We start from the raw sequence: 13,346 nt of genomic DNA on the forward strand, positions 1-13,346 counted from the left end.
ATAACCAGGTGTGAATCCCACAGGACTTGTCTGAACCTTTAGCTGAATAGTAGTATAGGCAGAGGCATAGAAGCATTGCATATCAATATGCATATTAACAATAAAGACCCCATCTCACATAGCGAGATCGCTGAAGCGTCACCGATTTTGTGACCCAACAGAGACCTCGCCAGCGATCTCGTTACGTGTGACACTTAGCAGCAACCAGGTCCCCGCTGTGATGTCGCTGATCGTGCTCGAATGCCCTGGGCCATTTTTTGATCGCTGGTGTCCCACTGGCCAGTGCGCATTGCTGTGTTTGACACCGACGAGCGACCTCGTTAGCGACTCAGAAATCATGGACGCAGGCGGGAGTCGTCAGAATCGCTGCTTTGTGACAAGGTCCCAACGACCGCCGAGGTCGTTATACGGATCGCTGGATCGTTGCTGCATCATTGGGTAAATCTGACTGACAGCTTACTAGCGACCATTTAGCGACGCACCAGCGATCCTTACCAGGTCGTATCGTTATCGGGATCGCTGGTGCGTCGGTAAGTGTAACAGTACCCTTAGTAACACTCGCCCTGACTTATTACGTGGTATCTTGCATTCCTTCCCCACTTGTAGCCCAGCTGCTGATTGTCTAGTCTAGGCTTCCTAAAGACATGGTAGCATAGGGCCTTTAGGGCATGTTAGGGTTAGCCACCGTGGTGTGGGAGCGCCAAATGTCGCATTTAGGCTGACAACCTCCGCTGGTAGGTAGGGATGTTATTGTGCACACATAGGGCATCCTAGGCCATGTGTGGTATTACCTGGGACCTCTCCTATAGAACTAATCTAGTCCACTTTTCCCTCCTGCAATAATTTTCTTAAAAACATATTCCTTTATACTCTGGTTTTGTGACATTAGTCACTTCTCATTGCTAAGTCGTGAGTCAGAGTGGCCAGGGAGTCCAAGGTCAGAAGCCAGGCGGGTACATCATAAACAGAAGGAAGAGACAAAAGCGTAGTCAGGTAATGATCCAAGGTCAGAGTACTGGGAGGATAACGGTTCAGAGCTGAAGAGGTTAAACAGGCGGATGGTCAGAACGAAGCCCAAGGTCAGGCAACAGATCAAACATATAGAACTCTAGAACTCAAGGCACAGGAAAGTACAAAGCACAAACCTCACAAGATGAATGTACGTCTGGCAGTGGTCTGGGAGAAGCTGCTCAGTTAAGTAGGCATGGCAATTACCCGGGATAGTGAACACCTGAGACAGTCGATGCCATCTTTCTTTTTAACAAAGAAAAATCCAGCAGCTACAGGGGAGGAGGAAGGACAGATATGACCCTTCCGTCTTTCATGGCGGTCCGTTCAGGTCCCAACAAATTGTTAAGGCAAGCTTTTGGCAATTTGGTGCTAGGAATAAAAATTAATAGCACAATCATAGGGACGATCGGGAGGTAGTGTCTCCTCCTCTTTTTCCGAGAACACATCTCCAAAGTCCTTCAGTTACCCCGGAAGACCCTCCAGACTTGCGGAGAATATCTGTACCTTTTTTAGACATTACTTAGAACAGTTTGTGCTCCATTTCACAATCTTCTTCAGACACCAATCAATTACTGTATTGTGAGTCTGCAACCATGGAAACCCCAGTACCAATCCAGCAGGTAAATTATCCAACACAAAACAGGAGATGGATTCAGAGTGGAGTGCCCCCACTTGAAGAGTGAAATCCACTGTTGCTCTATTGACCAAATTGTGATCTAACGGTGTCTTGTCAAGGGCGATGATTTGAATGGGTTTTTCTAAACTAACTGTCCCTAAACCTAACTTCTGAACCAGTCCTGAATCAATAAAGTTAGCAGCAATTCTAACTCTAAAGTGAATAACCCGTTAGCCACTTCTCACGGCTAAGCCGTGAGTCACAGTGGTCAGGAAGTGCAAGATCAGAAGGCAGGAAGGTACGTCATAAACAGAAGGAAGAGACAAAAGCGTAGTCAGTTAATGTTCCAAGGTCAAAGTACCGGGAGGATCAGAGCTGAAGGGATTAAACAGGCAGATGGCCAGAATGAAGTCCAAGGTCAGGCAACAGATTGAGCATATAGAACTCAAGACATAGGAAAGCACAAACCTCACAAGATGAACGTACATCTGTCAGTGGTCTGGGAGAAGCTGCTCAGTTATCCTCCTTAGACCTCGCGTACACTGTAGTGTACAACGCTTTTAGCAAAATAAAACTTCTGCATGGCAATTACCCGGGATAGTGAACACCTGAGACAGCCGACGCCTCCCAGTCACAGATTGGCTAGTCGAGCTGTCAATAAACACATCAACAGCTCAGCACGCCCCTGAACCAGACTGGATGGTCATGCTGTCAATCAAAGTACTGACAGCTTCAGCACACCCCTGTACCAGATTGGACAACCGAGCTGTCAGTAACTACACCACAGATGGCGCTTGCTGCCCCATGCTTCCAGCTCATCTTAGAACCTCTGCCTGGTCCCTGCCAGACCGGACTTCTACATATGGCACTTTAGCCCCTCCTGCACATTCATACTGTCGTGATTGCTTCTTTTTCTCTTGGGCTTTAAGTGAGGTTTGAAAAAGACCCGACATAGGGTCGAAACGCTACCTCAATGCACTATTCCCCTGTGGTGTCTTCAATAAAAAAAAATGTTTGCATTGAAAATCAAAATTTCCCAGAGTGCAGCTGTTTTCTCTTCACTGAGTAACTGCATCCAAGACACCCTGAGGGGTGGAACTGACGTGTCCGAGGGGTCGTGGGATACTCGGTACTGAGCCCGTTAACTTCAATGGGAGAGGTAACAGTGGCGGTGACCCGGTCCGTGGTCCCAGGCAGTCATGTAAAAGGGAAAACAAAAAGCAAAAAACACAAATATCCTGAACTAAAAAGGAAAAAATAAACTGCAAATAATGCATAAAGGTAAGAATAATAATAAGGGTATTTAGTAAACATAATTTTGACCAAAATAACGTGCAAGCCATCCCGCCACGTCACAGCAACCCTTGTGGGACAGTCCCTACTCTAGTATTTAAAAAGTTTTCACTTGCCAAGTGACGTGAATGTGAACAAGGATCGAGCGACTGAACCACTAGTAAAAGCTTAGGCCAGACAGGATGGTTTTCCCAGCTCAGAAAGAGGGCGGTCACACCCATATATGCACAGAATGCACAATAAAATGAATAAAAAACTGGAGTCTGAACTGAGAAAATTTATCCTGAACTAAAAAGTAAAAAATAAACTGCAAATAATGCACAAAGGTAAGAATAATAATAAGGGTATTTAGTAAACATAATTTTGATCAAAATAATGTACAAGCCATCCCGCCATTTGTGACCGCCCTCTTTCTGAGCTGGGAAAACCATCCTGTCTGGCCTAAGCGTTTACTAGTGGTTCAGTTGCTCGATCCTTGTTCACATTCACGTCACTTGGCAAGTGAAAAGGTTTTAAATACTAGAGTAGGGACTGTCCCACAAGGGTTGCCATGACGTGGCGGAATGGCTTGTACATTATTTTGATCAAAATTATGTTTGCTAAATACCCTTATTATTATTCTTACCTTTATGCATTATTTCCAGTTTATTTTTTACTTTTTAGTTCAGGATATTTGTGTTTTTTGATTTTTGTTTTCTCTGGTTAATGGTCATGTGTTAATATGCACTTACACTGTGCATACACATTAACTTACTTTCTCAGTTCAGACTCCAGTTTTTTATTCATTTTTTGGTCATGTAAAAGGGGTAGAATTGGATGGAGATAAAGTTTATGTAGTGATTCATGACGCCAGTTGGAGTGTTCGACTGTAGTATAGCCGGCACTGCAGATGATCCCTGGGGGAGTAGATGGTGATGGTAGTGCAGATGTTAAACCCTCTCCAACCAGGGCAGACCGCCAGAGATTGTGATGCAAGTAGAAGGCACAGAGTAATAAGGCAGGAGACAAGGAAAGTCACTTTATCATTTACTATAGTTCAGGTGCAGTTCAGATGAGATATTACAACTCTCACCAGGTTACAGTCTGCTCTGAAGAATGGGAGTTATCCTCTCTGATGTGAGTCAGTGTAACTTCCTGCTATTCTAATCCCTTCAGGGACCAAGGCTTCCCAGAGTCTGGAACTTCTAGCATAGCCACTACTCACTGTGTTTTCCTCTTCGGGCAACTTGTAGCTTGGAGCCTGTGTGTTCCTTCTTGCAAAATCCTTCACTGATCCTAGTTTGCTGCTGTATTCCCAGGGAAAACACTCCACTGTAGGTTGAATAAGCTCACACAGTCTCTCAGCTTACCACCCTGCTCTGAAAGCATGGATGGCCTAGGGACTGATTCCCTGATGCTTCTTTAGCTGTACTCCTGGATCGAGCACATGTCTTAACATGGCTTCCAAGAGCGTTCTTCCTCTTTCTTCTTCACTGAAGCAACAACTTTTGACTCCTCACCCTCCCAGTTAGGGTATGTCTGCAAAGCTCTAAGCTTCAGACAAGTGAGGCAAATTGTGTGTGTGTTGTGGTCTCTAGCAGAGAAAGCATAACTCTCATTGGTCACAAAACACATACAGAACAGTACATATTTAACCCTTTTGTGGCAGTAAAGACGCCGGGCCCCACAGAACCATGGCAGGTGTATTTAGCAGGAGACAGAGACTGTTGTGTTCTATTGGAGTCTGTGTGACTGTTTCAAGACATAGTTTATCAAAACAGTCATCCATTACATACAGTATATATGTTCATCACTATTTTTGTGCAATGAGGGTTTTCTTAGTTGCTTATTTTAGACTATATATTAAATGAATGTTTTAAGGGTTGTGTGTTCATGCTGAATAGAAAAGTATACCCCCCAGAGGCTTTTTTCAGAGTAATTACAAAGAGATGTGTGCCGAGTACACACACAGGTTTTTTGGTACAGTATTCCCACAGATACGGTTGCAGAGTAGAAAAATTTGCTTTTATGCACAGAATTCCCACAGACATGGGTGCAGGTTCCTCATCTGTCCTGCTGTGTACATCTTACTCTACCCATGTCTGTTGACCTTCCTCCTAACCACCCCCGCTCCTTATTTCCCTGTGTGTTTGGATTCCCTGGTATTTGACTTTAGCTCGTCCCTGACCTGATCTGTCTCTCCCTTCTGATACCTCTGCTATTGACCGGCACTTACCTTTTGCTCTCGCTACTGACTCTGTGTTTTGGATTCCTCCATTGTACTACGTTACTTCTGGTATTGACTCGGCTCTCTGACTATTCCGCTTCCACCTAGTGGTTGCTTCGCTGTAATTCAGCGGGTCTGCTTCATTGCTGGATATTCAGCCCATTCTCCATTCTGCTGCGATCTAGTGGAGTTCATGTTACTCTGCATTAACCCTCAGTATTACAGCGTGACAGGAGCTTTTTGTAAAGTACATGCTTAGGCTTTTTGGCACAGTATCTGACCCCGGAACTTTTGGCTACCCTGCCTCATGGCTTGTCCGTGAGTAGTGAGTAGTGACTAGCCTCACACCATGGGAATAATGGAAGGCACAGAGATGAATAAAGCTGAAGAATATATCATGATATATCATGCATTTAAAATATAGAGTAGGTTAGAAATATTTTTATTAGTTAAATGCATGCTTATTTGGTAAATGAAAATAGAATAATCAGTTCACCTTATGTTCTTAAAAATAAAACATTAATATTTGTATAAATTATATGCAAAATTAGATCACAAAACTAAATGTCTATTTCTTTCTTTCATTCATTCCCTCTTTCTTTTTTTTCTCAGAATTGTGTCACTATCCTTCAGACTTGGGCATCACTAACCTCACTGCTGAAAAGTTCCTGGTTGGTTCACAGCTTACATTCAATTGTGATCCTGACTACTTTGCTGGCTTTACTAATGATTTTTCCTACACGTGTGATAATTCTAATGGCGTTGTTAGGTGGATGTCAGAGGATTGTCATTGTCACAGTAAGTTATTCATTTAATATGAGAGGTCTGTATATTACAAGATGATTAGACAGAACACTAAGGGTACTGTATGTGCACACGTTTTTTGATGCGCGGAATTGCATCAAATCCGCAGTGCGTTGTGCACAAAACATTAATCAATGGGAAATTTAAAAATGCTGTGCACACGCTGCGGAAAAAAACACGCGGATTCGAAGCGTTTTATTTTACGCAGCATGTCAAATCTCTGTGCGGATCGGCAGCGTTTCTGCACCCATTGACTTGCATTGAGTCGGGTACTTCTGCAGCAAAACCGCAGGTCTAAAAAAGATCTGCGGTTTTGCTGCGGATGAAACGCTGCAGATCGGGAGGAAGGAAGAGTGTGGGCGATGACTGTGTGAATGTATAGTGTGTGGGCAGTGACTGTGTGTGTGTATGGTGTGTGAGGGCTATGGGTGTTCATGTGTGTGGGTGTGTGCGGGGGTCTGCCGGGACTGTGCAGGGGGTCTTCGGGACTGTCCAGGGGTCTGCAGGGCTGTGCGGGGGTCTGGCAGGGCTGTGTGTGTGTGTGTTTGCAGGCATCATCCGATGGGACTACAAGTCCCATCCGGCTATGATTGCTACAGTGACAGTGATTAATTGACACATTAGCCAATGATGGCACAGTAGTAGTCCCATCATCCGACTAATGTGTTGAATAAAAAAAAACACATACAGTACACATATAGTTCATACCATAATCTGCTAATCCCCGAAGCCCTCGCTCATATGAAAAAAAATTAAAATAATAAACAAACAATATACTCCCTGTGTCCGACATTAACCAATTAATACGATTGTCCCACGACGATCTCCCGTGGAGAGCTGTCACATCAGAAGATGCGACCGCTCTCCAGGGGCTCCGATGATACAATGACAGAGATAATCCTCCGCATTGTATCACGCTGCTGCCGACAGGTCACCGCAGTTCACCTGTCACTTTGCCGCAATACAGCATGAGAATTTTCTCACGCTGTAGTGCTGTAAAGCGAGAGGCTTATCTCCGATGACTAGTGTTGAGCATTCCGATACCACAAATATCGGTTATTGGACGATACCGGCGATATCGGAATTCCGATACTGAGTTCCGATACTTTTAGCATATCGAATACTGGAATCGGAAGTTCCCATAATGCTATGAGCCAGTTTGATTTGATTCAGCCAATGAGGAATCCTAAGAAGTGTGGGCACATCCTGTTAGGCATGTAGGCATGTTAACTAATGGCTTGGCTGTGATTGGCTGCTGAAATGATGTCATGATGCATTATAAAAGCTGCCGCCGCCATTTTGGGTTCACTCTGCTGTGAATTCAGTTAGGGACAGGACACTGTTCTTTGACTCTGAGGGACAGTTAGAAATATTGATTTGCTAGATTGTGCTTTACCCAGGCTAGTTTAGCAACCCCTGTGAGAAGCTTTCTTTTACCTTGCAGCGCTGTTCACAGCTGTCTGTAAGGTCTGTGTGAGTGCAGCTCACGCTGTAGTGTGTCCTGCAGCCACCTCTGGTTGTAGGCCGCTCAGCGTGCGTCACTGCCTCATACATATTTATTTTTGTTTTATTGCTGCTCATTTTTCATTAATTCTCCTATTAGTGTGCATCCATCCATATCCATCTACATTGGTTGCAAACACTATATAGGAGTAGACAGCGGAGCCTTTCTGCAGCCTTTCAGTTCTAGTGCACAGTTCTCTGCACTGTTCATGGCTGTCTGTGAGGTCTCTGTGTGTGAGTTCAGCTCACGCTGTAGTGTGTTCTGCAGCCACCTCTGGTTGTAGTCCGCTCAGCATGCGTCACTGCCTCATACATTGTTCTTTTTTGCTGTAGTGCTGCTTATTTTTCCTGAATTTCTCCTATTAGTGTGCTTCCATCTGTATCCAGCTAGATTGGTTGCAAACACTATATAGGAGTAGATAGGAGCCTTTTTTCTGGCTTGTGCCCTGCAGCCCCAGCCAGATTAGTATTAGTCTATTTTTTGGAGCCTCATCTATTGCATTGTAGGTTACCTTCCTGCATTGTAATAGCTCCAAAAAGTTTATGATGCTATCGCTTTCACTTCTTTGGTCACATACTTTTTGTTTTTTTGGAAAAAAAAAACAAACAAAACCAAACACTCCACTTGACAGTTATGTAGGCCACATTAGCTCATATTAAAGTGTAGTCCACACACTTTATAAAATTAGTGTTTCTTATACCTGTTAGCAGTTCTTCAGGAATAAGCACACTAAGCCCCCCCTTTGTACTTTTCTGCCTATCTTTATCAGTCTACCAAGATGAAGAAGGCACATGGTCGTGGAGTTTCAGCAGGGAGAGGATGTGGGGATCCTGTGCCTGCTGCGGGCACCAGTGACTCAGCATCCCCCAGTTTTACCAGGGAAAAGTCCTTTATGCGCAGCTTTGTAGGACCTCGCCATACCCCACTGCTGCGGGACGAACAAATTGAAGCTGTTGTCGGATGGATGGCAGCTAACGCATCGACTTCAATTACTTCCACATCCTCTCAGGGCCAGAGCACTGAAGAGCAACCATCTGTCTCTTCACCACCTGCCAAATTGCCCAGGCAGTCAGAGAGTCCAGGACAGGAGCCATCTCTACTTCTGTTCTCTGAATCTCTTGGCTTGGAAACAGGGGGCCAGCCAAGCAGCATTCTAGAATGTGAAGAAGAGGGAGTATGCAGTGATGCGCAACTGCTTTGTCCCTTTGAATCTGAAGAGGCGGGCCTATGGTCAGCACACCTCAGTACGCATCAGATGATGAGACTTAGGTACCACTTTCTGGTGCGTACTGTGCTGGCGAGACTACCCAGGAGAAGCAGGTGTTTGAAGAGGGGAGTGTAGATGATGAGGTCCTTGACCCATCATGGCGTGAGGAACAGGAAGGTGGTGGGAGCAGCTCTGAGGAAGAGATTCCCTGAACGGCCAAAACAGGAGGGAGAGGGAGGGGGCAGATTTGGCTGCCCGTAGCCTCCACTTCGGCACCCATTAGGAGCATTCCTCTTCCAAAACCCAAAACGGGCGCTCCCAGGACTTGCAGTGCGTGGTCCTTTTTTGACACAGTTGCAGATGACATTTGCTTTGTCAAATGCAAGCTGTGTAATTAGAAAGTCAAAAGAGGGAAAAGTGTCTCAATACCACAAATATGTGGAAACACGTGCGGACCAAGCACGTGGTGGAGTTACAAAGACACACTGAAGACGTAGGCCAACCTACAGCACCACCTACCACCTCTTCAGCTCGTGTTGTAGCCTTTTCCTCCAGCTCACACACAGCTGGTTCGGCTTCCTCACAGGATCGCCATGGAAGAACCTCTGGCACTGTTGTCCAGACACCCAGTGACATTCCACCCACAGCACCACATTCCCTGTCATCCTCACACTCCCAGGCCACTCTACGGCCATCGGTAGCACAGGCATGGGATAAAAGGCGGCCATACTCGGCAAACCATCCCCGAGCACAGGCTCTGAATGCCGGCATTGCAAAACTACTGGCCCTTGAAATGCTCTCATTCAGGCTGGTGGAGACTGACACCTTCCGTAACTTCATGGCATTGGCGGTCCCACAATACACCGTGCCCAGCCGCTTTTATTTCAGCAGGCAAGCCATCCCTGCCCTGCAAAAGCATGTGGAGGGAAAAATTAAACATGCACTACTAAACGCCGTCAGTAGCAAGGTCCACCTGACCACCGATGCGTGGACCAGTAACCATGGACAGGGACGATACCTTTCCCTCACTGCCCATTGGGTCAATGTTGTGGAGCCGGGTACAGATCTTGAGAGTGGTGCTGTACGTGTTCTGCCAACTCCAAGGATTGCAGGAATCCAGTCTGTACACATTGACTCCTCCTCCTACTCCAATTCCTCAGAATCAGCGCTGCAGGAGCCGTCACGGTCTACCTCCACATGGACCCGTGAACGCTTACCTATTACAACCGATATTAGCACAACCGTGGCCAGACGTCAACAGGCCGTACTGAAATTAATTTCTTTGGGGAATCGAAGCCACACAGCGCAGGAGCTCTGGAATGCCATCAAGCAGGAGAGCGACATGTGGTTTGTGCCAGCGAATCTCCAGCCAGGCTTTGTAGTGTGTGACAATGGTCGAAATCTGGTGGCAGCTCTGGGCCTAGGCAACCTCACTCACATCCCTTGTCTAGCACATGTGCTCAACTTGGTCGTGCAGAGCTTTCTGAGGGACTATCCGGATCTTGATGCACTGCTGCACAAGGTCCGCATACAGTGCGCTCACTTGCGGCGTTCCAAAATAGCAAGATCGCGCATTGCAGCTCTGCAGCGCCGATTCCGCCTTCCGGAACATCGCATCATATGTGACCTATCCACCAGGTGGAATTCACGTTACATATGTTGGAGCGGTTGTGTGAGCAGCAGGCAGCAGTAATGGAGTACCAGCTGCATCAGGCGCAAACAAGTAGCACTGCGCGCCGGTCACACTTCACCACCACTAAGTGGGCCTCTATGAAGGACATCTGCCACGTTTTGCGTGCCTTCGATGATTCTCACGCGGATGGCTAGTGCAGATGATGCACTAGTCAGCATGACTGTCCCCCTTATCTGCCTGCTTCAAAAAACACTGCAAGCACTAAGGGTGGAGGTTTTGGAAGAGGTGGAGGATGAGGAGTCACAAATGCCATCTGCTTCTGGACAGTATGCGCAACGTGGTTCCTCACAAAGGCCTAGGCAGGGGACACTTTGTGAGAAGGATGAGGAGGAGTCAATGGAGGAAGAAGACATCTCTCCAGAGGAGGGAGGTACACAATGCTCTAGTAGTCAGTATGTAGAGCGAGGGTGGGGTGATGCAGAGCAGGCAGAGATGACGCCTCAAGCAGGGGACAGCATTTCTTGGCCAGTTGGGAGTCTGCAGCACATGGTTGATTTCATGCTGCAGTGCCTGAGAAACGACCACCGCATTGCCCACATTCTCAACACAGCTGATTATTGGGTGTACACGCTCCTAGATCCTCGCTACCAGGACAACTTACAAAGCCTCATAACACTGTTGAACCGGGAGCGTAAAATGTGGGAGTACCAAGACACACTGGTGCATTCCATCATGTTCTCCATTCCACCTGAGAGCAGTGCTGCTAGCGCTTTACAAAGCAGCTCTGTGCGTCGAGGCAGTGGAGGAAGCTCTGCACAAAGAGGGAGCAGAAGCAGCGCCTCAGCACAAGGCAAGACCAGTATGGCGCAAATGTGGCAAAGTTTTGTGTGTCCGCCACAAATGTCTACACCATCACAGACGGCTCCAGTCAGCAGGAGGCAACGTTTCCGTCAGATGGTGACAGACTACATGCCTTGCCCTCTCAATGTACTCCCAGACGGCTCTTTCCCCTTCAAGTTTTGGGTCTCTAAGCTGGATACCTGGCCAGAGCTTAGCCAGTATGCATTGGAGGTGCTGGCTTGCCCTGCTGCTAGTGTATTATCGGAACGTGTCTTTAGTGCCGCAGGTGGTGTACTAACAGACCGTCACATGTGACTATCCTGTGATAACGTTGACCGGCTTACTTTTCTGAAAATGAACAAGGCCTGGATCTCGCCTAAATTTGCCAGTCCTCTTCCAGATTAAATAATTGGTTGGCAACAGTATCCAGGTCTCCTGTTGTGTTCATGTTTCTACCACCTGAACTGTAATCCCTGGGCTCCAACACGACCAGTTGATACTCAGAAGTGCCATCTGCACAGAAAAAAACACTAGCTCCTGTGTTAGTGGGGTTCAGTAACGCCAGCTGCTCCCCTGCTGTGTGTTCGGCAATATTTCCTGCTCCCTTCACATTCAAACTACATCAGATTTTAAACTTGCTCCAAGTAGGCCTCAGCCTACACCATGATTGATCCTGGGCTCCAACACCACCAGTTGTTGCTCAGAAGTGCCGTCTGCACAGAGAAAAACACTAGCTCCTGTGTTAGTGGGGTTCAGTAAGGCCAGCTGCTCCCCTGCTGTGTGTATGGCAATATCTCCTGCTCCCTCCACATTCAAAGTACATCAGATTTTAAACTTGATCCAAGTAGGCCTCAGCCTACACCATGATTGATCCAGGGCTCCAACACCGCCAGTTGTTGCTCAGAAGTGCCGTCTGCACAGAAAAAAACACTAGCTCCTGTGTTAGTGGGGTTCAGTAGCGCCAGCTGCTCCCATGCTGTGTGTACGGCAATATCTCCTGCTCCCTCCACATTCACCCCGCATCAGATATTAAATTTGCTCCAATTAGGCCTCAGCCTACTCCTTGATTGACCCTGGGCTCCAACACCGCCAGTTGTTGCTCAGAAGTGTCGTCTGCACAGAGAAAAACACTAGCTCCTGTATTAGTGGGGTTCAGTAGCGCCAGCTGCTCCCATGCTGTGTGTACGGCAATATCTCCTGCTCCCTCCACATTCACCCCGCATCAGATATTAAATTTGCTCCAATTAGGCCTCAGCCTACTCCTTGATTGACCCTGGGCTCCAACACCGCCAGTTGTTGCTCAGAAGTGCCGTCTGCACAGAGAAAAACACTAGCTCCTGTGTTAGTGGGGTTCAGTAACGCCAGCTGCTCCCCTGCTGTGTGTCCAGCAATATCTCCTGCTCCCTCCACATTCAAACTACATCAGATTTTAAACTTGCTCCAAGTAGGCCTCAGCCTACACCATGATTGATCCTGGGCTCCAACACCGCCAGTTGTTGCTCAGAAGTGCCGTCTGCACAGAGAAAAACACTAGCTCCTGTGTTAGTGGGGTTCAGTAACGTCAGCTGCTCCCCTGCTTTGTGTCAGGCAATGTCTCCTGCTCTGTCCACATTCACACTACTACTGATTTTAAACTTGCTCCAATAAGGCCTCTGGCTCCACTCTGTCTCTAGTATTTACCATGGGCTCCAACACCGCCAGTTGCTGCTCAGAAGTGCCGTCTGCACAATCGACACTTGCTCCTGTGTTACTGGGGTTAAGTAACGTCAGCTGATCCCCTGCTGTGTGACCGGCAATTTCTCCTGCTCTGTCCACACAAAGTTGCAAGGCTCGCGGCCTTGCAACTTTGTTTTTCATGGGTACCTTCTGCTACCCATCCGGGTTCCAGTACCGTCAGCTGGTTCTCGGCAGTGCCTTTGGCTTAGGTGCCTCCTTCTCGGTATCCGAGTTCCAGCAACGTCTGCTGGTCCTTGGTAGTGCTTTCTTGCACAGGTACCTCCTGCTTAGTAACCGGGTTCCAGTAACGTCAGCTGGTCCTTGGTAGTGCCATTGGCTCTTGTTCCTTCTGCTACCCATCCGGGTTCCAGCACCGTCAGCTGGTCCTCTGTAGTTCCATTGCCTCTTGTTCCTTCTGCTGCCCCTCCGGGTTCCAGCATCATCAGCTGGTTCTTGGCAGTGCCTTTGGCTTAGGTGCCTCCATCTCGGTATCTGAGTTCCAGCAACGTCTGCTGG

General features: G+C 47.3%; 1 protein-coding gene across 8 annotated transcripts in view; it reads left to right on the forward strand.

The window, feature by feature from the left end:
* The window catches only part of LOC141100498 (uncharacterized), a 300,902-nt gene that overhangs the window by 184,155 nt on the left and 103,401 nt on the right, over positions 1–13,346 (forward strand). For all 8 annotated transcript variants that reach the window (XM_073589049.1, XM_073589053.1, XM_073589052.1 and 5 more), the window contains one exon: positions 5,739–5,924. In XM_073589049.1, coding sequence (XP_073445150.1) covers positions 5,739–5,924 — 186 coding nt within the window. The remainder of the gene's footprint in view (positions 1–5,738; positions 5,925–13,346) is intronic.

This window comes from Dendrobates tinctorius, unplaced genomic scaffold (assembly GCF_039654945.1).
Source record: "Dendrobates tinctorius isolate UK_male_01 unplaced genomic scaffold, ASM3965494v1 ptg000105l, whole genome shotgun sequence".
In the NCBI taxonomy this organism is placed as follows: domain Eukaryota; kingdom Metazoa; phylum Chordata; class Amphibia; order Anura; family Dendrobatidae; genus Dendrobates; species Dendrobates tinctorius.